Below are 23,799 nucleotides of genomic sequence, written 5' to 3'. Positions count from 1 at the left end.
AATCACTTTGTTTAGTATTGTTTTTTTTTAGTTTTATACACATAATTACATGGCAATTTGTTTAAAGCACCTTCTGAATTTTCTCTCCTGCTACCTACTAATGTCGTTGCAACTTTCTACTAACCCTCCCAAAAAAACCCCGTCTACAATACGTGTAACATCCTAGAAATCCTCTCCCCCTCGCTCATGCTTTCTTTCATTAGGAAAACGTACGCCGTCAGCACTACATACTTCTTGGTCCTGGAAGGGCGGCTAGCTTGACATTTCTTCGTTCTAGCTACAAGACTCATATCTACTATCGAGTCGACAGGCATTACTATTCTCTTCTCAAACCATGAATGGCTGAACGATGACCCAACTCCGTTCAGACCCGACGACGAATTTTTATATTTTTGCTGGGCAAAGTGAGGGAGCGCTAATGCTAAAAAGCATTCTATTCTAGCACCGTATTGCTACATGGAGTGACTGCGCGTGTCGCAGGCCCGTTTAAAGCCACTGATCTCCGGCGTGAGGTTAGCGGTTTATTTGGTGGGAATGGTAGTAGCTCTTATTGGACCTGGGAAAAAAAAACCCCAAAAAAAACCCCCACAACCTCTTCAGATGCCTGACAGCACCGGGACTGTTCTGGTTTTAAAAATAACCCACTGCTCTATTTTCCTGCTACACACACGCTTGGACCGCATGTCTTCTCTTCCGTTTTTTCCACCCCGTTTCCTATACGCCGTTTTATTCTGAGAAAATCTACTTTATTTGTCCTCTACCTGACCCTCTTTGGAACCCCTGAGACCTTGAATGAAAAGGGTTCTTCCCCCTTACACCCTTGATGGTACATCCCAGTTTAAACACTTTGACTTACTGCTCTGGATAATACACCCTTAATGGCTAGGAGTGACCCAGCTGTGTCTGGTAAATGATATAGCCAGTTCCCTCCCCTCAACCCCGACAGTTAGTGTTTGAAAAGTTGTCGCTTGCCCCTGCCTTGCTCCCTCTAGGAATAGGAGAGGTGGGAGCCGTTGGAAATGTGGGAGGTGACCGAGGTGCTGCGGCTTAACCCGCCCTCCCCTGATCCTGCTCCTCCGGGCCCTCCTCCAGAGGCAGTCCTCCTCAAGGGCTGTGGACTGTTCCTCAAGGCCATCAGGCTCGGACCACGAACTACCAGCCCGCCCCCTCCGCCGATGCCTCCGTACCCGCCCTGAGAAGAGGAGGAAGAGGAGGACGAAGGAGGGGAGGTGGAGGAGAGAGAGATAGGGGGTGGAGGTGGAGGCGGAGGCAGGTCGGCGAGGGACTGGGAGGAGGCGTGGTGGGACGACATGTGGTGCGAGTGGCCGTGGGAGGAGGAAGATGACGAGGAGGAGTGATGTCCTCCTCCAACACCTCCCCATTCCCTGTCTCGCTCCCTCTCTCTCTCCCGACTGTCGCGGTACAGGTGCGGCGTGCTCTGGTGGTGGTGGTAGTGCTGAGGAAGGTAATGATGATGGTGATGGGAGGAAGAGGAGGATGACGAAGAGGACGAGGCTGACGAGATGGAGCTCGGCATCCCCCTGCTGCCGCCCATCCCATCCATGTTCCTCTCCCTCTCCCGGCCTGCCATGGACTCCGCCCGGCTGTAGCCTGCCATGCTGTTCTGGCTCCTCCAGGAGGGCGGCGCCGCCGAGTTGTGGACGCTGTGGCTCCAGTGGCTGCCCGAACGCGGGACGGGGCGGGAGGGCCACCCTCCGGGGCCCGAGGGGGGGTTGGAGTAGCCCTGGTTGAAGGCTTCGGCGGGGATGCCCGTCAGTGCCATGTTACTGAACCCCAGACGCATGCTCTCCGAATCGAAAGCCTCAATCTCCCGCGCCTGCCTCTCCAGCAGCGTACGGATCCTCTCTGACCTCTCGTTCTGCAGAGCCAACATCTCCTCCTCGATCTGAGAGAGAGGGAGAGGGAGAGAGAGAGATTAGACAAAAGGTAAATGTACCCACAAGTTTCAGACTTCTACTGGCGTTTAAGCTAGGCTTTGCATGCGAACACCTCCCTCTACAGCAGGTCTCCGATTCTATCTCCAGTACGCATGCACGCACACCCGGAATCTCTTCCTCACTACATATCCTAGCAGGCTTTTGACAGTGTCTTTTCATCCAAAGCAATGACACTAAGTGTTTTCTCTTAGCATCTCAGACCGAAACACACAAACACGCGGAAACCCGTTGACCTTCCGACACACACGCGCACACACAGACACGTACCCTCTGTTCCAGCAGTGCCCTGCGTATGGATACCCTCTGCTCCAGGTCCTTGACCTCTCGCTCGTGTTGGGAGTCTGTGTGCATCTTAATTTTACTCTGGTAGGCGTTCAGCAGCTCTAGCTCCTGCTGCAGCTGCATCCGCAGGGCCTGGTACTCCGCCTCCTGGGTCTCGTCCAATCGCAACTGCAGGGACAACAGAAGAGGTAGCAAATCAGTAGAGAAACGGCAGGTCCGAAGGTTTCAAAGGGATATGACAGATGTGGAATTTGTAGTTTTGCAGCGTGATTTACATTATAGATGTATACAGTGGTCTAGGGCGGTAGGGTGTTTAGATGCAGTGCAGCAGTGTCCCACAATGACGTATGGTTACTCTCTTGTATTGTAATGCAATACTGTGCTGGGGTAGTGAGATGTGGTACACCAGGACAGGTGTATGGTGCAGTTAAGTCGTATGGTCTATAGCACAGAACACATCTATGTAGTGAACACATTTGGTGTACGACGACGTCAGTTATTGCACAGAATAATTTAGGTTTAGGTCGTTCTGAAGGCAGTTCTGAAGGCCCTCGTGTCTTGTATCATTTTGTTGAAAGTGAAGGAGTTGTCTGAGTGTTGTTAGTGTAGATACACAGAATAGCTGTCTATAGAATAACTTTAAACAGAATACTTTGGTCAGCAGTGGAAATGCAGAGCTCAGGGACTGATGCGAGTGAACTGATGGAGCACTGATACAAAACTCCGCAGGGTAGCATGGCCTTGAGGACTAGGTTGAGGATCAGGTTGAAGGTGAAGAGGTGTGTGTGCTGTGGTGTAGTGTAGTGAGACAGTGTGATTTATACAGTAGTATCCAGGGCCTTGAGGACTAGGTTGAGGACCAGGTTGAAGGTGAAGAGGTGTGTGTGCTGTGGTGTAGTGTAGTGAGACAGTGTGATTTATACAGTAGTATCCAGGTGCTTGCGAGGAAGGCCGGTGTGTCCTTGCCTTACTCACAGCCTGTGTGGACAGCATGTCGTTGATGGAGTGGTCGTACTGCTCGGCCAGGATGGCCAGTTTACGCGTCTGCTCCTCCTTCAGCCTCTTCAGCACCGCCTTGTGCTCCGACTTGGGCGTGTTCTCCAGCAGGTGGTTCCGCAGGGCCTTGTACTGTCGCGTCTGGATCTTACACGTCTCCTGGAACTGACGCTTTATCTGAAGCTCTTTGGTCTGAGAGAGACAGAGAGAGAGAGAGAGAGAGACAGAGACAGAGACAGAGATCTGTAAAAGATCCTTCATAACGTGACATGGGTGTTCTACGTAATTTAACAGGTATTCAAGTTCAAGTTTAAGTTTATTTAAAGCACAATATCACTGTTTTCAAAGGGCACAGCAGCACAGAAAGAAGACAAGCCACGAAGAAGGTATTATTTGTAATCAACAGGCATTCTGTGTAACTTCAGCAGGTATTCTGAGTAACCAACAAGCATTCTGCATTCCTTGTAACCTTAGTTACAAGGAATGCAGAACCTTAGTTAGGAATAGCCCCATTCTTTGCAAATCTCCTAACTAAAGAGATATGAGTCTATGAAGATCATATAAACCAATCAGGCTCTATTCGTCACCCCTACCGCTCTTCACAGCAAAATCAATGCCCTGCTGCTGTTCCCAACGGGTGAGGGAGGGTCCAGTTTAAGATGCAGCCCTGACGTCTCTCTCACCTTGAGGCTCTTGGGCTGCTGGCGGACCTCCACCGCGTGTTTCTGCCGTAGCTCCTGTTCGCGGCGTTTGTTGTACTCCATCTGGTTGGTGAGCTCGCTCTGGTGCTGCGTGCGGATCAGCTCGGCCCGCGTGCGCTGGATGGAGGCCAGCTGCCTGAACTCCAGCTCCTGCGTCGACTCGTGGTGCCTCAGTAACATGGCGCATTCCAGATCCTTCTGCGTCTGCTTCTTATTCAGATCCTACAGGGATACAGGGGGGAAAAAAAAAGAAAAAAAGAAAGGTAGACCCTCAGTTTCAAAGCGTCTGTGGAGTTGAAATGTTTTGTCTGTAAGTATGTCTGAATTTAATTTAGCCCAAATGTCTCCAGTAGTGAAAAAAATAAGTCAGATTGTTCACTGTTGTTGTGACTAATCTCTACTATTACAACTTCTTTGAGGTTCCAATTGTTCATTTTGTGTGTGTATGTGTGTGTGTGTGTGTATGTGTGTGCATATGTGTATGTGTTTGTGTATGTGGGTATGTGTGTGTGTGTGTGTGAGTGTATACCTCTCTGAGGTCTATGTGTGAGTGTGAGTGTATGTGTTTGTTTATGTGGGTATGTGTGTGTGTGTGTGTGTGCGTGTGTGTACCTCTCTGAGTAAGTCTTGTTCCAGGTTGTGTCGCGCCAGCAGCATCTTCCTCTTGTACTGTCGACACTGAAGTTCGTAATACTGCCTCTGTCGCCGTAGTAACCCGGCCTCCTCCTCTGCCTGTACCTGCTGCATGCACTCCTTCTGTCGCACCAGCCACTCCTGCTTCTCCCGCTTCGGCGTGGACTGATTCTCACTCAGCTCCTGTGCATTGGGGAAGCATTTTAACATCACACCAGTGGTTCTATTGCCTTCGCATTGTCTATTTTGCCTGTTCTGGTTTTGAGGATTTTGGGTAATACGTGATATACCTGTGTTTATGTACTTATTTCTGAACTCCTTTTGACTGAGTTTGAGTGTGTGTGTGTGTGTGTGTGAACAGACCTCTTTAAGCTGTTCCTTGCGCTGTCTGTACTGGCGCTTCTGAGAATCCAGTAGACTGTTGAGCTCTTTCTTCTGCTGACCCAAAATGTGCTGTTGAAACTTCTTCTCCTCTGCCAGCGCAGCCTTCATCTACACACACACACACACACACACACATAAAAGAGTTAGTAAAATCCTCCACTTCTTCTGCAACACACATAACCAGTCAGGAAAATTCACCCTTTCATCGTCACACACAACTGGTCGGGCAAAATCCCTGTCCTCATCCACTCCTACAGGACCACTCAGAACACTCCTTTATTTTAAAGCACAGCCAAGTGAAGATTTCTTTACCTTTGAACCCTCGAAGTAAACAGCCCCACATCTACGTAGGAAATTCAAGTTTATGACACACTTTATACAAGCTTGAAAAAAAAAAAAAAAAAGAGTTTCCACCCTCAGCGGTTTTCTCTGTTTTCATCCTTCCTTGTTTCTATTACTGTTCAAGGCATTTCACTTAACAAGTACATAACATCCGTTCCCCTGGCTCTCTGCTTTTTCTCCTCTGTTTCATGGAGACCCGCACTTGGTTTCTGTCTCTCTCTCGCTCACTCATACTCATTTCCATTATTCATATCTCTCTACACTTCAATCCACTGATTCTCCCAGAACACACACACGCCCACACACACGCACACCCGCGCGCACGCGCACACACGCACACACACAGGCACACACACAGGCACACACACAGGCACACACACACGCACACACACACGCACACACCTCTTTCTCCAGGATGGCCTGGTGTTTCTTGCTCAGTTTGTCAGCCTCGCTGCTGAAGTTGTTTCTCTGGGTCTCCAGCTCTTTGTCCAGTCTGAGCTGATGTTCGTCCATCTCCGTTTTGAGTTTGTTCTCCAGGGCCAGGAGCTGCTTCTGGTGCTGCCTCCTCATGCGTTTGTACCCGGACATCTGCTCCCTCAGGGCCGAGCCCTGCTCGTGCTCCTGGATCTGACGTGTCACCTGAACACGGGCGGGAGACGCACAACTTCAGCAAAGACGCACACCTTTAGCGAGTTGTGTGTGTGTGCGCATGTCCGTGCGTGTTTGAGAGTGTGTGTGTGTGTGTGTTTGGACCGGTGCTGACCAGTGAGGCGGTGCGGATGGTGGCGAAGTGGTCTCGGTTGCGGTAGTGAGCTCTGCGGCGTGTCCCAGAGGCAGACTGAGGCTCACGCTGCTGCTGCAGACAGTCCACCTCAGGCTGGTACGGGTCATCATAGATATTATCATGGCCCTGACACACAGAGACAGAGAGACAGGGAGGGGGGTGAGAGAGAGACAGAGGCAGAGATAAAGTCAGTAAAAAACGGACGAGATTTCATTCCAGAGCAGTAGCTCTGTGAGTCACTGGTCTGTCAGACTCACGGTAGGGCGGTGTATGATGGAGGTGACGGTTTGCTCCCCCTCCTGCATCATGGCCATCTCGGCGCTGTCGTCCGAGCCGTCGGCCAGGCTGTTGACTGAGGAGCTCTGAGAACTGGCGCTGATGGACATGGACGGCACCGAATGAGAACTCTCCATACTGTTCACTGTGCCCGACCGCAACAGGTACTGCTCCACGTCCTACGCGCACACACACACACACACACACACACATCACATCACACACATACATCACACACACACACATCACATCACACACATCACACACACACACACATCACACACACACACACATCACATCACACACACACACACACACCACATCACACACACACACACCAATCACACCACATACATCACACACCCGCAGAGACAGGAAAGGCAGATGGTTAGTGAGAATTTTATTGAAATTCAATGTACTGGATGAAAGAGCAACAGAATATTTATGAGGTGTTGATAGAAAGTAAGACTCAGAGAGAGAGAGAGAGAGAGAGAGAGAGAGAGAGAGAGACACACACAAACCTCCTCTTCCTCTCCTCCTTCTTGTGTGGGTCCATTGTGCGTCTCCTGAAAGAGGATCTTCTTCATTTTCCTGTACTGCAGGTTATCCAGCTCCCGCACAGCGTCTTTAGTGCGCGCTATCAGATCCATGACCACCGACAGGGGGCGCTCTCGACACAGAAAACGATGCTGGCGTGAGAGAGAAAGAGAGAGAGTATGTGTGAGAGAGAGAGACACAAAGAAAACATGTGCTCACAGGTTCTGTGGAAACAGATCTATTCTCAGCACAGGTTGGAATAAGTGTCTGAATTTGTCTTCAAGGGTATTGTGAGTGAGAGCACGTGATGATGTCAGAGTCACTGTGTGTGTGTGTGTGTGTGCGTGCATATGTGTGTGTTTCACTTCCCGTATGTTTGATGTGAAGGAAATTCTGTTATAACCGCATTTCGTTATATATATACATACATATATGTGTGTGTGTGTGTGTGTATGTATATCTATATATATAAAGTCTGAATCTTGAAGTGCGTGTGTGCGTGTATGCTTACATTCAGCAGCACGTCAGAGGTAGGCCGGTCCTGAGGAATCTTCTGCAGACAGGAGTCCACAAAGTTACGAAAGTAGTCAGACCTGAACGAGAGAGAAAAATCAGAGAGCAAATACACAGCACCCCGCCAGGAAAAAAAAACCCCCAAAAACCCACACATATCAAAGAGAAAGGGTTTGAAAAGAAAAAGTGGCACTGATCAAAACAGGAACACAACAGACAGGGGGGAAAAAAAACAATGAAAAAAAAAAAAGAGGAGAGAGAGAGAGAGACAGACAGAGGCAGAGAGTGAGTGAGTGAGAGAGACAGACAGACAGACAGTGTGAGTGAGAGACAGACAGTGAGAAAGAGAGAGTGAGAGAGAGAGAGAGAGATTTAAGAATGCTCACCAGTGATTGGACTGCAGGACTGGGCTCTCGTTTTGAGCGATGTGGTATAAGGCACTCATAGCATTCATATTGAACAAGGGTGGCTTCCTCTCCGCTGGAGAGAGAGAGAGAGAAAAAAAGGGCTCAAGAAACCAAAAACAAGGCATGGAACCAGAGCCAGACAGAAAGAGGATATACAACACATAGAGAGCAAATCCAGAGAGTGGATAGTGAGTTGGGGAGAAGAAAGCAGGAGAGAGGGAGAGAGAGAGAGAGAGAGAAAGAAAGAGAGGCATCAACAAGTAGTTAGCTTACAACTAAAGCAGCTTAAAGAAACTCTGAAACACTAATTCCATCTGACCAAGCAGTCCCGCTCAGACACAACACACACACACACACAAGTGTCAGCTCGCTGTCCCAGATAACATCCACCTCTGCCGGCGAAGCCCTCCCACTCCACCCCTGCTTGACCTGTTCCCCCTCACACGCTGCTCTGGCACGCCGACGTGGCGTTAAGGTCGAGACCTTTCGGAAGCCTGTTGCCCGCGGTAACACTCACCCAGCTCGATGCAGGTGATGCCCAGAGACCAGACGTCCACTTTGCCGTCGTACTGACCTTCGTCCATGGCCAGGATGACTTCGGGGGCCATCCTGCGTGACAGGTCAAAGGTCAAAGGAAAATTAGAATTCCATACATAAGGGAAGAGACATAAATGATAAATATAAATATATATTTATGTGTGTGTGAATGTGAGAACTACTGAGTGGGGGTGTGTTTGTGTGCAAGAGTGTATATGTATATTTAATCGTACGTGTCTTTACCGGTGTATGTGTGAGGGGGGGGGTGTGCGTGTGTGTGTGTTTGACATCTGTATGTTTACCTGTATCTGTGTTTGTGTATTTGCAGTGTGACAGTGTGATGAGATGTGTCAGTGTGGGCGTGTCTCTCACCAATAGGGCGTGCCCACAAAAGAGTTGGCCGGGGCGACGATGGAGGCTGAACCGAAATCCCCCAGTTTCACCTGCCCTGGTTCAGTCAGGAGGATATTACCTGCCTTCACATCTCTGAGAGAGAGACAGAGAGAGAGAGAGAGAGACAGAGAGAGAAGAAGATTAGGGTTGTGTAACCTACAGAAAGACTGAGAGATAAAGGGGGAAGTAAAGAAAATAAAGGGAAGGACAGTCAGGAGGCCGGGGGGGGGGGGGGGGGGGGGGTGGGGGGGGGGGGGGGGGGGGGGGGGGGGGGTTTGAGGCTGAGTATGTTTCTCCAGAGTAGGACTTCCTCACCTGTGAATCATATTGTGGGAGTGAAGATACGCCAAGCCTTGCAGTGCACCATGGGTAATAGCAGCTATTTCCACTTCCTGGAGTGGCTTCTTATGAACTGCAGAGAGGGAGAATAAAGAGATCTGACATTTAAACAAGCACGCCTGCACTCACAAACAGGAAAAAAAAAAACATGACAGGAGAAAAATGGACCGAAACCTTGAAACCGTTCATTAAATCATTTCAAAGTCCTAGTGGTTTTTTTTCTTGAGTCACCGCAGAACTCACCTTCTAAAAGATCGGAGGCGGAGCCAAGACAATACTCCATTACCAGCTGCATGTGTGAGAGAGAGAGAGAGAAGAAGAGAGAGAGAGGGAGTGAGAGAGAGGGAGAGACAGAGAGAGAGAGAGAGTGCGAGCGAGGGAGGCAGAGAGAGAGAGAATGAATCACTAACAGTAAATTCAGGTACAACACAGTATCCAACAAAATGCAGAAAAGTCTCTGTCCCTCACACACACTCACCCAGGCGGTGTGCTCTCTCAGGTAGCATCCTCTGTACTCGATGATGTTGGGGTGTCGCAGCTTCTGAAGAAACTTCACCTCTTTGATAATGTCCTGCCATTTCTACATACAGAATTTGACACATCAAACACTGTTCTGCTGCTGCTCCTGATACGACACGTGTTCCGTGGAACATTCTAGAATGTCTGTAAAATTTGTGTGGAGTCTTGACTGCAGTGTTCAGGGGCAATTTATCGTGTTGTGTTTTGGTTACAATACACAATGTTTTATAAGTGAACAAAAAAAGATACTTCACATGGGAAAAAGTGAGTGGGTGTGTGTGTGTCTGTGTGTGTATATGTGTGTGTGTGGTGTATGTGTGTGTGTGCGCGAGTGTGTGTGTAGGCATGCCTCGTTTGACTGTTTGCCGCTGTAAGACATCTTCTTGATGGCCACCACTTCGTTGGAACGGACATCTCTGGCCTGGAACAGGTAGAGAACAGTTAGGACACACACACGCACACAAGCCCAGCATACAAATCTACAACATATGTGTCATGTTTAAAAAAAAAAAAAAAACCCCTATTATAACAGCCCATCGAATTGCAGTAAAAATATACGGGTCTACATCATGCAGGTAGCAATTTTACCACCCACACACAGATACATCTGAGGCAACACAGTTTTGTATCATTTCAAGGCAAGCACACGCGCAAACGCAAACGCGCTTGTGGAACGGAGAGAGTTAAGACACTTGTGGAACGGGGAGAGTTAAGACACTTGTGGAACGGGGAGAGTTAAGACACTTGTGGAACGGGGAGAGTTAAGACACTTGTGGAACGGGGAGAGTTAAGACACTTGTGGAACGGAGAGAGTTAAGACACTTGTGGAACGGGGAGAGTTAAGACACTTGTGGAACGGAGAGAGTTAAGACACTTGTGGAACGGAGAGAGTTAAGACACTTGTGGAACAGAGAGAGTTAAGACACTTGTGGAGCGGAGAGAGTTAAGACACTTGTGATACGGCGAGAGTTAAGACACTTGTGGAACAGAGAGAGTTAAGACACTTGTGGAGCGGAGAGAGTTAAGACACTTGTGATACGGCGAGAGTTAAGACACTTGTGATACGGCGAGAGTTAAGACACTTCTGATACGGCGAGAGTTAAGACACTTGTGGAACGGAGAGAGTTAAGACACTTGTGGAACGGAGAGAGTTAAGACACTTGTGATACGGCGAGAGTTAAGACACTTGTGATACAGAGAGAGTTAAGACACTTGTGATACAGAGAGAGTTAAGACACTTGTGATACAGAGAGAGTTAAGACACTTGTGGAACGGAGAGAGTTAAGACACTTGTGGAACGGGGAGAGTTAAGACACTTGTGGAGAGAGAGTTAAGACACTTGTGGAACGGAGAGAGTTAAGACACTTGTGGAGCGGAGAGAGTTAAGACACTTGTGGAGCGGAGAGAGTTAAGACACTTGTGATACGGCGAGAGTTAAGACACTTGTGGAACAGAGAGAGTTAAGACACTTGTGGAGCGGAGAGAGTTAAGACACTTGTGGAGCGGAGAGAGTTAAGACACTTGTGGAACGGAGAGAGTTAAGACACTTGTGATACGGCAAGAGTTAAGACACTTGTGATACAGAGAGAGTTAAGACACTTGTGATACGGCGAGAGTTAAGACACTTGTGATACAGAGAGAGTTAAGACACTTGTGGAGCGGAGAGAGTTAAGACACTTTGATACGGCGAGAGTTAAGACACTTGTGATACGGCGAGAGTTAAGACACTTGTGATACGGCGAGAGTTAAGACACTTGTGATACGGCGAGAGTTAAGACACTTGTGGAACGGCGAGAGTTAAGACACTTGTGATACAGAGAGAGTTAAGACACTTGTGATACAGAGAGAGTTAAGACACTTGTGATACGGCGAGAGTTAAGACACTTGTGATACGGCGAGAGTTAAGACACTTGTGGAACGGTGAGAGTTAAGACACTTGTGGAACGGGGAGAGTTAAGACACTTGTGATACAGAGAGAGTTAAGACACTTGTGGAACGGTGAGAGTTAAGACACTTGTGGAACGGAGAGAGTTAAGACACTTGTGGAGCGGAGAGAGTTAAGACACTTGTGGAACGGAGAGAGTTAAGACACTTGTGGAGCGGAGAGAGTTAAGACACTTGTGGAACGGAGAGAGTTAAGACACTTGTGGAGCGGAGAGAGTTAAGACACTTGTGGAGCGGAGAGAGTTAAGACACTTGTGATACGGCGAGAGTTAAGACACTTGTGGAACGGAGAGAGTTAAGACACTTGTGGAGCGGAGAGAGTTAAGACACTTGTGGAACGGAGAGAGTTAAGACACTTGTGGAGCGGAGAGAGTTAAGACACTTGTGGAGCGGAGAGAGTTAAGACACTTGTGGAACGGAGAGAGTTAAGACACTTGTGGAGCGGAGAGAGTTAAGACACTTGTGATACAGAGAGAGTTAAGACACTTGTGATACGGCGAGAGTTAAGACACTTGTGGAACGGAGAGAGTTAAGACACTTGTGATACAGAGAGAGTTAAGACACTTGTGATACGGCGAGAGTTAAGACACTTGTGGAACGGAGAGAGTTAAGACACTTGTGATACAGAGAGAGTTAAGACACTTACGAAGTAGACGGCGCCGAAGCTGCCGTGGCCGATCTCGCGCAGGTCAGCGAAGAGTTTCTCTGGGTCATCTCTGCAGAAGAGCTCAGCCACCTCTGGGTCTTTCAGGCTCCCCGCACGCACACTCGCAGGCATGGCCAGCTCCTGTTATACACACACACACACACACACACACCATACACACCACACAGTGTCACACACACACACCATACACGCGCGCGCACACACACACACACACACCATACACCACACAGTCACACACACCATACACACCACACCACACAGTGTCACATACACACACACAGCGTCACACACACACACACACACACACACACACAAATAAGATCAATTGGTTAGCGTAGTTTATTGCTAAGTCAGTTAATCACAGCATGACCAAAAAAAAAAAAGCAAAACAAAGATGTTTACGAGGTAAACAAAACCAGAGCGGTCAATACGTCCTCACCCACAACCATTATCACGTAATAAAAAAAAAAAAAAAAAGAGTGAACGAAGGAAACGGTTAGAGATGCGTGAGAATGAATGTACCGCGGACGTGTCACATCACCACGTGACAAATCACCACAGGACAAACGCTCCGCAGAAATGACAGACGACCAGAGAGGAAGAAAAGGTGTTACAGACGAGGGGCAGGAGAGAGGACCACGAGAAGAGAAGACCAAGACCGGAGGAGACAGGAAGAGGGGAGGGAGAGAGAGAGAGAGAGAGAACAAGAGCGAGAGAACAAGAGAAGGGGGGGGGGGGGGTGCTACAGTAAAAGTGCCTCAAGCCAAGGGTGAGACGTTATCAGCCGAGACATGGGTGAAAAATCTCGTTACGCACACAGGCATGCTCGCAAGCGCACGGGCCGTCCTCGGACGATCCGAGATTTGAGGTTAACCCCGCTCTCTCTCGTCTTTCCTCGTCCTAATCTGACGTGAGTAATCTCTTGATTTTCATTTCGGGCAGCTGTGCCCGACCGATGCCGGTTAGCGGGCAGAGACGAGACACAAAGATCCCAGTTCTGGATGAAAAGTCCACAAGTCTATGAGACCCACAACTAAAAACCACCACGCAGTGAGGGTTTCCATGTGTTGTGCACTCACCGACTCAACCATTATAAAATGAACTCAATGCGCCAATCAACAGCTGGAGAAAATGAACCAGAACATGGTATAACGAATCATTTCCTCTCTGCTGCACAATAAAGAATTTGCATGGAAAGACTCCTTCGCTTGAAACAAACTGAACTCAAGTCAAGAACAAAACTTAACTCAAACACGGATACTATACATATATTTGCATTTATTAAAAACAAACAAACAAACAAACAAAAAAAACCCCCACAAAAATCGGTTAGCACGACCAGGGTGTCCGACTTTAAATGCGGTGACTCTCCGATCGGGATGGGGTTTCGACCCAATGCTGTTTCCAAAAAAGCCCCTCTCTCTTCCCCCCTGGATGACTCTCAGTGCTTTATCACTGCCATGTGAGAGCAATACCGCTGAAGCACTGCCGTCACGTCTCCCATTCACCGTCTCTCTCTCTCTCTCTGTCTGTCTGTCTCTCTCTCTCTCTCTCTGTCTCACCGTCTCTCTCTCTCTCTCTGTCTCTCTCTCTGTCTCTGTTTCTCTCTCTGTCTCTCTCTCTCTCTCTGTCTCACCGTCTCTCTGTCTCTCTCTCTGTCTCTCTCTCTCTGTCTCTGTGTCTCTCTCTGTCTCGCTCTCTCTCTCTGTGTCTCTCTCTCTCTCCCTCCCTCTCTCCCTCTCTGTCCCTCTCTCTCTCTCTCCGTCTCTCTCTCTCTGTCGCCGTCCGCCTTTCACGTCAGCACAGGCGTACGGTGCAGAAAGAGAAACCGGAGGAGGATGAATCTGTTTCACTCATTCACTCTCTCTCTCTCTTTTAATTCACGTGCTCTGTCTATCCAGTCTGCTCTGACATGGAGAGTCAGGAGCTGAGTGTGTGTGTGTGTGTGTGTGTGCGTGCGTGCGTGTGGTTTTTAGTGAAGCCAGAGAGAATACACTAAAAAGACTTTGCCTCAGGCTCTCAGCTCACTGCGTCTCTATACAGGACAATCTCTTACAGAGCAGGCCTATGGAGAGGCTAGTCTGTGTGTGTGTGTGTGTGTGTGTGTGTGTGTGTGTGATCTGTGCATTCTTCAGAATGCTTATTCGCTGGTCTGTCAAAAAGCAAAATTATATGGTGTCTTATAGAAGAAACAGTGTGTGTTGTTGTGTGTGTGTGTGTGTGTGTGATCTGTGCATTCTTCAGAATGTTTATATGCTGGTCTGTCAAAAAGCAAAATGATATGGTGTCTTACAGAAGAAACAGTGTGTGTGTGTGTGTGTGTGTGTGTTCTGAACCCTTTCCACGGCCCATTTCCGAATGACAACTGTCCTCTTTTTCAGAAGTAACTGCCTTGTCTCTCTGTGTCATGTTCTCATCAAAGCAAAATGATGTGTCTGTTCCTGAATGATGAAACCGACTGTGAGAACGTCTGAGAATTTCTACGCCGACAGACAGCGGCAGGCGTAACCAAATTCTGACTTCCACCGAACGACTGCGGAGGAAGAAACGTGTTTGGCGTTCCGCCAGGACACGTTACGGTGCTGGTTAGCCACCTTCTTTTCCCATGACACGGGATTATTTGCCTTAGAAAAACAAACTGTTTACAGCTTCTCTGTTTGACATGTCAGCTGCCAACGCCAGCGTCGATCGATCTTTACGACAGAGTTGGGAGGTGGCGCCTTTGTGCCGGTCGAAACGACTCCGTGTGCCACCGCGGAAGACTTATCTTAAAAGTTAATGGCATTTACGCCACGGCTGAATAAACAGTGAGAAACCAGTATAAAAATCAACGGCTTTGAGGGTGTTGTCCGTCTATTCTCCCGTTGCCAATGTAAGAATGCTCACAGAGGCAAGGAAGAAAGACAAGGAAATGTTTGACTGAAGATAAAATTGTCAATATTACCAAAAAAAAAAAAAAAAACACAGGTTGTGAACTGACAGACGTGAAACCCGGGCATCTGCACTGATAACGGAGTGCCCATGCCAGGAGCAGGACTTTCAAGGAACAGAGCATGACGCTGTAGTCTTCCCAAGTTTCGACGCTTGCGGCATTAAAACATTCCCAGTAAAGTGACATAACGAGGGCCGACTTTGAATCTCACGGGTACTAAAACAACAAGGCACGAAAACCCTCTCCACAAAAAAAAAAAAAAAAAGGTGGGTGTTTTTTTGGACGTACGAAAGAGGCAGCGTCGAGAGTCTTTCAAGGCTGTTATGTCTGATTCATTTAACCCAGTCGTGCGTCTCACACCACTTCCCTGTCTCTAATCGTTTCATTCTTTCCCCATCTGCGCTGCTCGTCCAAATGGTTCCGCGTGGCAGGGTGATGGTTTATCTCGCTGGGGAAAAAACAAAACAAAACAAAACAAAAAAAACCCTTTTCCTGCTAAGGCGGGCGTGTTGAAACTCTTGAAAATAAACAGCTTTGCATTCCTTTGAAGATCAACAGGTATTCTTTGGAAGCGTAGAGAAGGAAAAAAAAATAGGTTATGAGTTACATAAACAGATTCCCTCCTGATGCAATCAGACATGGCTTTCATTAGAAAGGATGTCTATATATAGTTTTGAGACGGTCATGTAAAGAGCTAGCAGCAAGGCTTAATTAAGCGTCTAAATGAACTTTTGGCCATTTCTGGTGCTCCTCTTATCTCTCTCACACTTGGGGGTAAACTCAGGAAAAGATGCGATACAAATTCACACCGAGTCTCCGAGCGACGAAGCATTTTGGAACGTCATCCTTGGGATACAGCATAGAGAGAAAATACACGATTATGAGAACAAACTGATTTTAGAGTGACGGTGTGGAGGACAATAAGTAGTGTTACACAGCTTTAGGGAAAGTTCAAGGAAGAGAAGTCAGAGGGTGCCACTACGTTTTGCCATGGCGTATGCAGTTTGGTGAATGAAGGAATGGGCAGATGTCGTTTAGTCTTTCTGAAAAAGTTGGTGACGACTGCAAATTGTAGAATTGTGTTGGCAGACTATGTATTTTATACGAGTCCCCCTGAAAACAAACTCCCAATGTATTGATCCTGTAGTGTGATGGTCACACTGCATATTCTTTTGCCAAGAATGGTTTTGTATTTGAAGATGGGAAAATAAAAAGTCTTTGGAACACAACGGTCTAGTCATGTTTCCTGCTCAACGGCGGGTGGAGAGCTGCACCCTTAGAGAGACAAAAATCTTCCTGAGAAAATATCTTCCTGACAAAGCAACAACAAAAAGAGGTGGTAACAGGCTGCCTAAATGCATCAATGACACGAAGTTCTCCGGCCATAAAAAAAAAAAAAAACCCTACACGCTGCACGAGGCGGTGGGCTTTAATGCAAATGTTGATGCTTTGTACAGGAGACCACTAATGTCGTCAAGTCATTGTAAGTATGCTAATCAGAATTCAGCTCGCATCAGTTTCCGGCCCATAAAATGGCAACTTTTCAAACACGAGTACAACAGTAAATGTAGGAAAAAAAGAGAAACTCTACATTAAAACTAGGGAGAAGATGAAAGCAGCTGCATCTTATAAAACTTTTAACACAAGCAGGCGTGCTCTACCAAAACCTACAAAAAGCCGCAAAGACGTGACACAAAGCAAAGATCAAGCAATGAGCTTAACTTTTGCAGACAGTTGATTCGGGTTGTTAACAAAGGAATCATTTTTGAAGCGACGTATGTCAAATTCCGAACAGCTGTGACACTAGCTGCCAAGTTCTGACAAACGTTCGTTTTTACAGCGCTGAACAACTCTTCTCAAGTGGACAGGCTGTTCAAATCAGCTGGTATAAAATCAAATGATCTCACAGCACATCTGTTTCAACGGCAACACTCCTTTCTTTAAACAGCCACGTTACTGTACGGCTGATTTGTGATAGTAACATCATACGATGAGATTAATGGTTAAATAGACCCATTGTTTTATGTTTATATCTGGATAACGTGATAGCAGACTTTGAAGGCATTCTGGTACTAGAAATCCTCGGGTTTATCAAACGACAAAATAATAAAATGACAGACTTGATCTCAGAGCAAAGTACTTTGACTTACCACGGTTTTATTGTGGTACCAATCCTGCAACGAATAAATCGTTAGCTATCTCACAATATCAGTAGCTAGGTTTTAGCTACTTGCTCGTCTTCGTCGGGACGTTTTCAGATCAATATATGATCCATTCTTTTTTTATCGACACTCTTCAGCCGCGTTGCATTAGTATTCTCTCTTGTTGAAAGAAATGTATAATGTTCCGGTGCTTGCAAATCAGAAAGCAGGATTTGTGAGCAGGCTAACTTACAGGTCAAACGTATCTTTCTCTCTATCTCTCAAACTATGCTATGTTAACCCGCTAGTTACATTGGCTACGCTAGCTACCTAGCGATAGCTAGCTCAGTGTGTCCAATTTTAATATGAGGCGCGGCTGATGTTCCTCCTCGCCTGCTCCCCTTCCTCTCATACTGTAGCGTTACATCTGCATTTATTCCTTCTTTATGTTATTTCCAGTGAATTACCCCACCTATGTCTGTTTGTCTGTCTGTCTCACCCTTTTTTTTTGTTCAGAAAACACAAGATGGCTACGTGGGGCGGGAGCGCACCGGAAAGAGGACGGAAAGGTTAAGACTGCGAAAGGAATTTCCTGTTCGGTTATTGACTAGAATTATTCGCCATTCTGAGAAGGTCCAGGGACTTTGGCATGGGACCACGAGCAAATAATGTGACGCCCCATCAACCAGGACCAAATTACCTTGATAAAGTGGCGACTATCGATTAATATCCTGGCTAATACTCTGGGTCGCACATTTTTTGTCCTTTCTACACACATATGTTCATTCAAAATCAGTTCAGAATCTAGGAGGACAATTTGTCTCTGTTTCTAGTCACGGACAACACAGTCCTTCACCACCGTACACTGGAGGAGGACGCTCTAAAGGAGAGCTGATATTTTAATTCTCTCTCATCTCTTCAGGGCTGGTGGCACCTAAGCGCTCCGGAGATGAACATACCTAAAGCCCAAATTGCATGGTCATGTCACCGACCCCTCCCATCAGCTGGTTCTCAAGTTTAGGAAAAGTCTCTCAAGGGACATGTCTCAAGATACCAAGAGCAACTAACTATCACAAAGTCAATGGAGATTTCCAGACCATGTTTTTGTTTTGTGGAGAAATAAAGGAGCTTGCTCACCCAATTCAATAAACATACTACTTCTGAGTATGTGTGTTTTACTGCTTAGCTCCTAAGAGTCCATGCTTTAAAATCAGTCTAACATAGCTTACTTAACAGACTGTTCTTATGCTTTGAGTCATGTGTATAATCAGAGCACACTGCTTCAGCACTTTGCATGTTTACAACTCCAAGTCAAAACATGTTTGGAAATATGACATTTGTTTCAAATCACAATCTAATCTAATTACCTTAAATGTCACTCATAAATCAATTGCTCTCAAGCTCACAATGGAGGAGCATTAGTCAGGAATTAAAAGTAATGAGCAGAGAACCTCACTGACTGTATGTGTGTGTGTGTGTGTTTCTTGTCTTTGTGTTGAAACATGCTGTTTCAAAGTTTTATTGACATTATTATAGTCACATGATGTTGAAATACCACCAACAAAAATATACCACTCCCAAAAGACAGGTAGTGGAAAACTAGGGCGGCTTTTTGCTGCCTCCTAAAAGCGTTTGACTTGAACTGTGTATTTGACCCCGTGATTCTACTGGTTTATGTCTCATTTGTTTCCTGGGTGACAGTCTGATAAAAGTTTCACAAGCGTCAGTTGAATGCTTCTGTTGGGCAACAGTTTTCAGCCCTAACTGAGAACTCAAGATTCTTTGACTTTGTATACGGTGGTTTTCTCGATGTTAATCCCAAATGAGGTACAAGAAAACTTAATAAAAAAAAAACATAAATATGGAATGTATTGCTGTCTTTGCTGGCAAAGCAGGATGTATCAGACCGTATTCATAACGTAATGTAAACACCAGACGGGGCATGACAAACACTACAGAATCATGTGTGGCAGCTAATCATTAATGTCGATGAGGTGGCGGCAATCACCACGGACTGGTTTGCAGGCTAATGGTTGAAATAAACTGAGCCAGAAAGATGAGCTGTACGATATGTTAGTATTTTGGAATTTCAGGGCTAGGGTAGGGGAAATGTTCATGCGCTGTCAGTTTGTAGTAATATGATGTGTTTGAGTATGCAGGTCAGGATGTTACAAATACAAGATTACACCATCGTGAGCTATATGGCCAGTGATTTCAGCCGATTCAGTCCGACCAGAAAGGTAATGTCATAACCTGGGTTTTTTTTGCCTGTTAGGTCTGCTGATAGAGTTGGACATCAGTGACTTCTTTGATGTGGCCAAAACAGTGGATTTTCTTGAGCGAGAATGGTCATAGAGTATAGTATTTCAAGCTCTGTTTGATAGTTGCGTCTTGAAATGACTATTGATATACGGTACTGTATTGTAACCACTACTATTAGGAACCACTAAAAATGCAGTAGAATACAGTAAAATATGCTTTTGCATTTAAAAAAATCTCATTTGTATATATGACTGTAAAAATACAGTAATACACTGTAATTAAAGTAATAGTTCTCTTTCTTGCTCATTATCTGATCCGCTTATAATAGCGCTCATAGGGCAAAAGGTGGGGAAACACCCTGGACAGGTCGCCAGTCCATTCAAGTTGCCAGTCCATTGCAGGGGCAATTTACCTAACCTTTGGACTGTGGGAGGAAACCAGAGCTCCCAGAGGAAACCCACGCAGACACGGGGAGAACATGCAAACTCCACACAGAAAGGACCCTGGACGCCCGGCCGGGAATCAAACCCGAGACCCTCTTGCTGTGGGGCAACAGCGCTACCCACTGCGCCACTGTGCCACCCTAAAGTAATAGTTGCAGTAATTTATTGTTTACCTGTTTCACAAATACTTACTGTAAGCTGCATTTTACAGTCCTGTTCACTGGGCTCTGAAAATGAGTGTAAAATTTACAAGAACCTTTTTTCAGTGTATTGCTCGCTGACAAGACATTTGTTGTACATTAACAGATTACAAATAAGGTTTAAAGGTGAAGATTTGCAGAAGGAGTGTTCAATATAAAACTCAGGTGGTAGAGCAAAGGATGGCAAGAATCTTAAGGTTGAGAGAGTGTTGGTAACAGAAAGAAGGTATTATCTACTGATGTCAAAGGACAACTAAGCAAAAGACACTCAGAAGCCATAGTGTAGACAGAAATCAAGATGACCTTGTGGAAGCTTGTGTGTGCTGTTGTGGTTATTTTACTTGCAGCCAAAGGTAAGATCAATTTAGTGAATTGGTGCTTTTATGCTTATGGGCAATGATTTAACATGACTATCAAATTCAGCCAGAATGAAATGAAATTACACTGTGGAACAACTAGAACAGAGATGTACAACATGTTTTATCTCTGAGATTAAAAGGTAGTGGAAAAATTCAAGTATTGATTTTTGAAACAAGATAATAACCAATACAATAGGACGTAATTTTACTAGAAATGATCAATTTTATGATCAAAATAATGAGGTAGTACCTTTTATGGTGATACACTCCATTTATATTTCAAAAAGAAGTTCAATACATTTTATGATTCGCAAAAAATGAAACCGTATAAATTTTAACGTGTTTAAGGTTACGAAAATTATTTGATTATGTATTCGAATTCTAAAAAGGTATTTACACATACGTATGTTCCTAAAAAAAGTGGGATGACAGTGGATTTGGTTAACACATAACCACACTCATATTTATGTTATCCTAAAAGTGCAACCTCATGATCATTTTGAATATTTCTTCTTTTAATTATTATTTTTACCTCCTGCATATCACCTGCCATTTAGGAATTGGTTGCTTTTGAATCTGGATTGATTCTGAATGTACGATAAAGCCATTAAATGTACAGTAAAGCCATTAAAACTGCAATTCTCATTCCTGCAGTCAGGTTAGGAAAGAAGTTTGCAACAGTTAAAGAAAAGGGGACGTATAGCACACACTGTCATAAAATCAAACATTAAAAAAAAAAACTTTTTTATAAAGGATATATCTGTAATCCAGTAAGTGAAGGAAGGTCAAAGTTTGCAGTCTGGAGTATACAGTCAGGTTAGTGTCTGTACTGTTTGAGGATTGGACTAAATATAGGTAGTATTTGTAAATTAATAAAGAAATATACATACATTAACACACACACATAGAAGATCTCTGTCCAGAAGAGCACAGTCCTAAGAACAGCTAAGATACTGCGCAGGGCCCTCAAGCTCCCAGGCTTGGAGGGGAAAGAGGACTGCCCACAGAGGCGAGGGGGGGAATTTGTGTGTGTGTGTATCCGTATAAGAGATATGTGTACAATAAATTGCATACTTACAACCAGTGGTGGAGGAAGTACTCAAACACTGTACTTAAGTAAAAGTACAAATAAACAGACAAAAATGTACTCTAGTAAAAGTAAAAGTACCACATTAACCTTTTTACTTGAGTAAAAGTAAGTAAGTACCTGATTTTAAATATACTTAAAGTATTAAAAGTAAAAGTAATTGCTGAATGTATTCCCTAATACAATGGTCTACAATATCATTAAGTGCACCTACTGTATGTATATTTTGTTTAATACATCAATTGTATGGGCTGTGCCATTTTGATTAACAATGCTGCAGATGATGCTACTGATAACACTGGCAAACAATCTCTTATCAATTATTTGAAAGGTTATTGTTTTTATTGTGTTTACCCTCTGTGACACAGTTCACACTTGGACTTACGATTCTGTGAATCAGAATTTCAGGGGTGACCTGCAGAGTTAAATGTCATTAAGCAAAACAAGAAAGAGGACTGATTATACCTTTGAAAGTTTTTATTTAACTGTAAATAAAACCAAACACGATATAACACAATGCAAGACCATTGTGTTATACTGACTGCAGTAAACACATTCAAGTCAAAGTTGTCTGCCTGAAAAAAGGGGCATTAAACACACCTAACAAAGGAATAGGCACTGATCCTAACACAGGATTTCAACATATTATCTATTACAAAATTTATACTTTTGCCAGCCTGTTTTTACAGGAGATGGAAATTTGGTTTGGCTCAATCTAAGCATGCCAAGTATGGTTGACAGTCTGACTTTTAAATTCCATTTTAGTGTAATTAAGACAAAGGTATCTTTAAAGTAATTACTACGATGTTAATCCTGTCATTCTATAATACCAACTAATTTTAAACCTTAACTCTGAAGGAGCACAGGGCTAAAGAGCCCCTAGGCACACAAGCAACATAACCACCGCTGTTCCCGGGATCTAGCATTCAAGCAAACACCCAGGACCAAGACTACATCGCGTTAGCAACATGCATGTGTTACTTGCCAGTTAACGCTAGATTATAATAATTTAATCGTGTTTACTTGTTGCTAGTGGTGCATTTGAACAAGAGGCTAGCCAAGGTTACATAAGACTTCACTAACCTGAATTAATGTAACATGCAAGAGTCAGGTAGCGTTAAGCAACCTAATTTACCTCAATATTTTTCTTCAAATTTGACGGCGAATTTTTGAAAGCTAGTATCTCGTGTTTTCGAGGGAGACAAAGATGGCACCGGAATCTCCATGAATCATTTTTAGAACCGGTTATCTCAAACAACTCTTTAAAATAAGGCCAATGTACTTAAGTACAGTAACAAAGTACTTGTACTTCGTTACATTCCACCACTGCTTACAACACAAATCATTTTTTAAAAAAAGTCAACAAAATTAACCATATTAGGAACCATAATGCCAATATGACAAAGTGTTCAGCTATGTCAGGGCAAAAAGTTTAAGGTAGAACAAAAAATAGGCACTAAAAGTGTAAGTACACAGCAAAATTCTCACAGCTGATTTTCTGGTGTTAAGCAAAAGTGTTAAATATAGAGTTGAATTGACACTGTAAAAACATGATTTAACACTAAAGGAGTCAATAGCAAAAGAGAGTTGGTGTCACTGAGAAGTGTTGGAGATTCAACTTGTACTACAGAGTTATGAAACCAGTGTGGCAAGTAGATAACACTCTCTGGTGTTAAGCAGAGTTAATTGCATAGAGTTATTTTAACACTGCATCTCAGTTGTATCATTAACACTTTGGGAAGTGTTAAATTAACACTGCAAAGATTGGGACAAAGTAAACAACAGCATAGTGTTAAAATGAACTCTCTCAGAGTAGAATTAACACCATAGAATTTGCTGTGTAGGAGTGACAACGAGGTTCTCTAAAAAGCTTTTTGAGGAGAGCGATAAGACTTTTTTTACAATCACATTGTTCAGGATATCATTAGATATGAGTAATACATCAAGCAACAAGATCTTGGTAATGGTGGTAATTTCCAGACAGTTAGCTGTAATATCAAACTTACTTTTCATTATCATTGCTCATCCCTGTGTTATCACTATTTTACCATCCATTGACCGTTGACACAACTTTTGTTTTTCTTTTTTTTTCTTCTTTTTTCCCCTTTCCTCCTACTCCTCCTCCTCTTTCTTGCTCTTCTTCTTCTTCTTCTTCTTCTTCCT

The 23,799-nt window shown here is 44.9% G+C and overlaps 1 protein-coding gene across 1 annotated transcript; it reads right to left on the bottom strand.

Annotated features, from left to right (window-relative positions):
* Window positions 1–851: 851 nt before the first annotated feature.
* taok2a (TAO kinase 2a) lies at window positions 852–17,780 on the bottom strand. Its single transcript, XM_030793600.1, has 20 exons — window positions 17,295–17,780; window positions 12,192–12,332; window positions 9,951–10,022; window positions 9,561–9,662; window positions 9,326–9,371; window positions 9,059–9,155; window positions 8,723–8,836; window positions 8,331–8,422; window positions 7,793–7,886; window positions 7,405–7,486; window positions 6,878–7,045; window positions 6,338–6,535; window positions 6,060–6,206; window positions 5,699–5,935; window positions 4,934–5,062; window positions 4,550–4,753; window positions 3,920–4,159; window positions 3,216–3,428; window positions 2,226–2,408; window positions 852–1,906 (listed from the first exon to the last, which is right to left on the bottom strand). Exons 2-20 carry the CDS (start codon window positions 12,321–12,323, stop codon window positions 989–991), a joined length of 3,468 nt encoding a protein of 1,155 aa, XP_030649460.1. The 5' UTR covers window positions 12,324–12,332; window positions 17,295–17,780; the 3' UTR covers window positions 852–988.
* Between the last annotated feature and the right edge of the window lie 6,019 nt (window positions 17,781–23,799).

This window comes from Chanos chanos, chromosome 16, assembly GCF_902362185.1.
Source record: "Chanos chanos chromosome 16, fChaCha1.1, whole genome shotgun sequence".
Lineage (NCBI taxonomy): Eukaryota > Metazoa > Chordata > Actinopteri > Gonorynchiformes > Chanidae > Chanos > Chanos chanos.
This window is presented reverse-complemented; position numbering and strand designations above follow the sequence as displayed.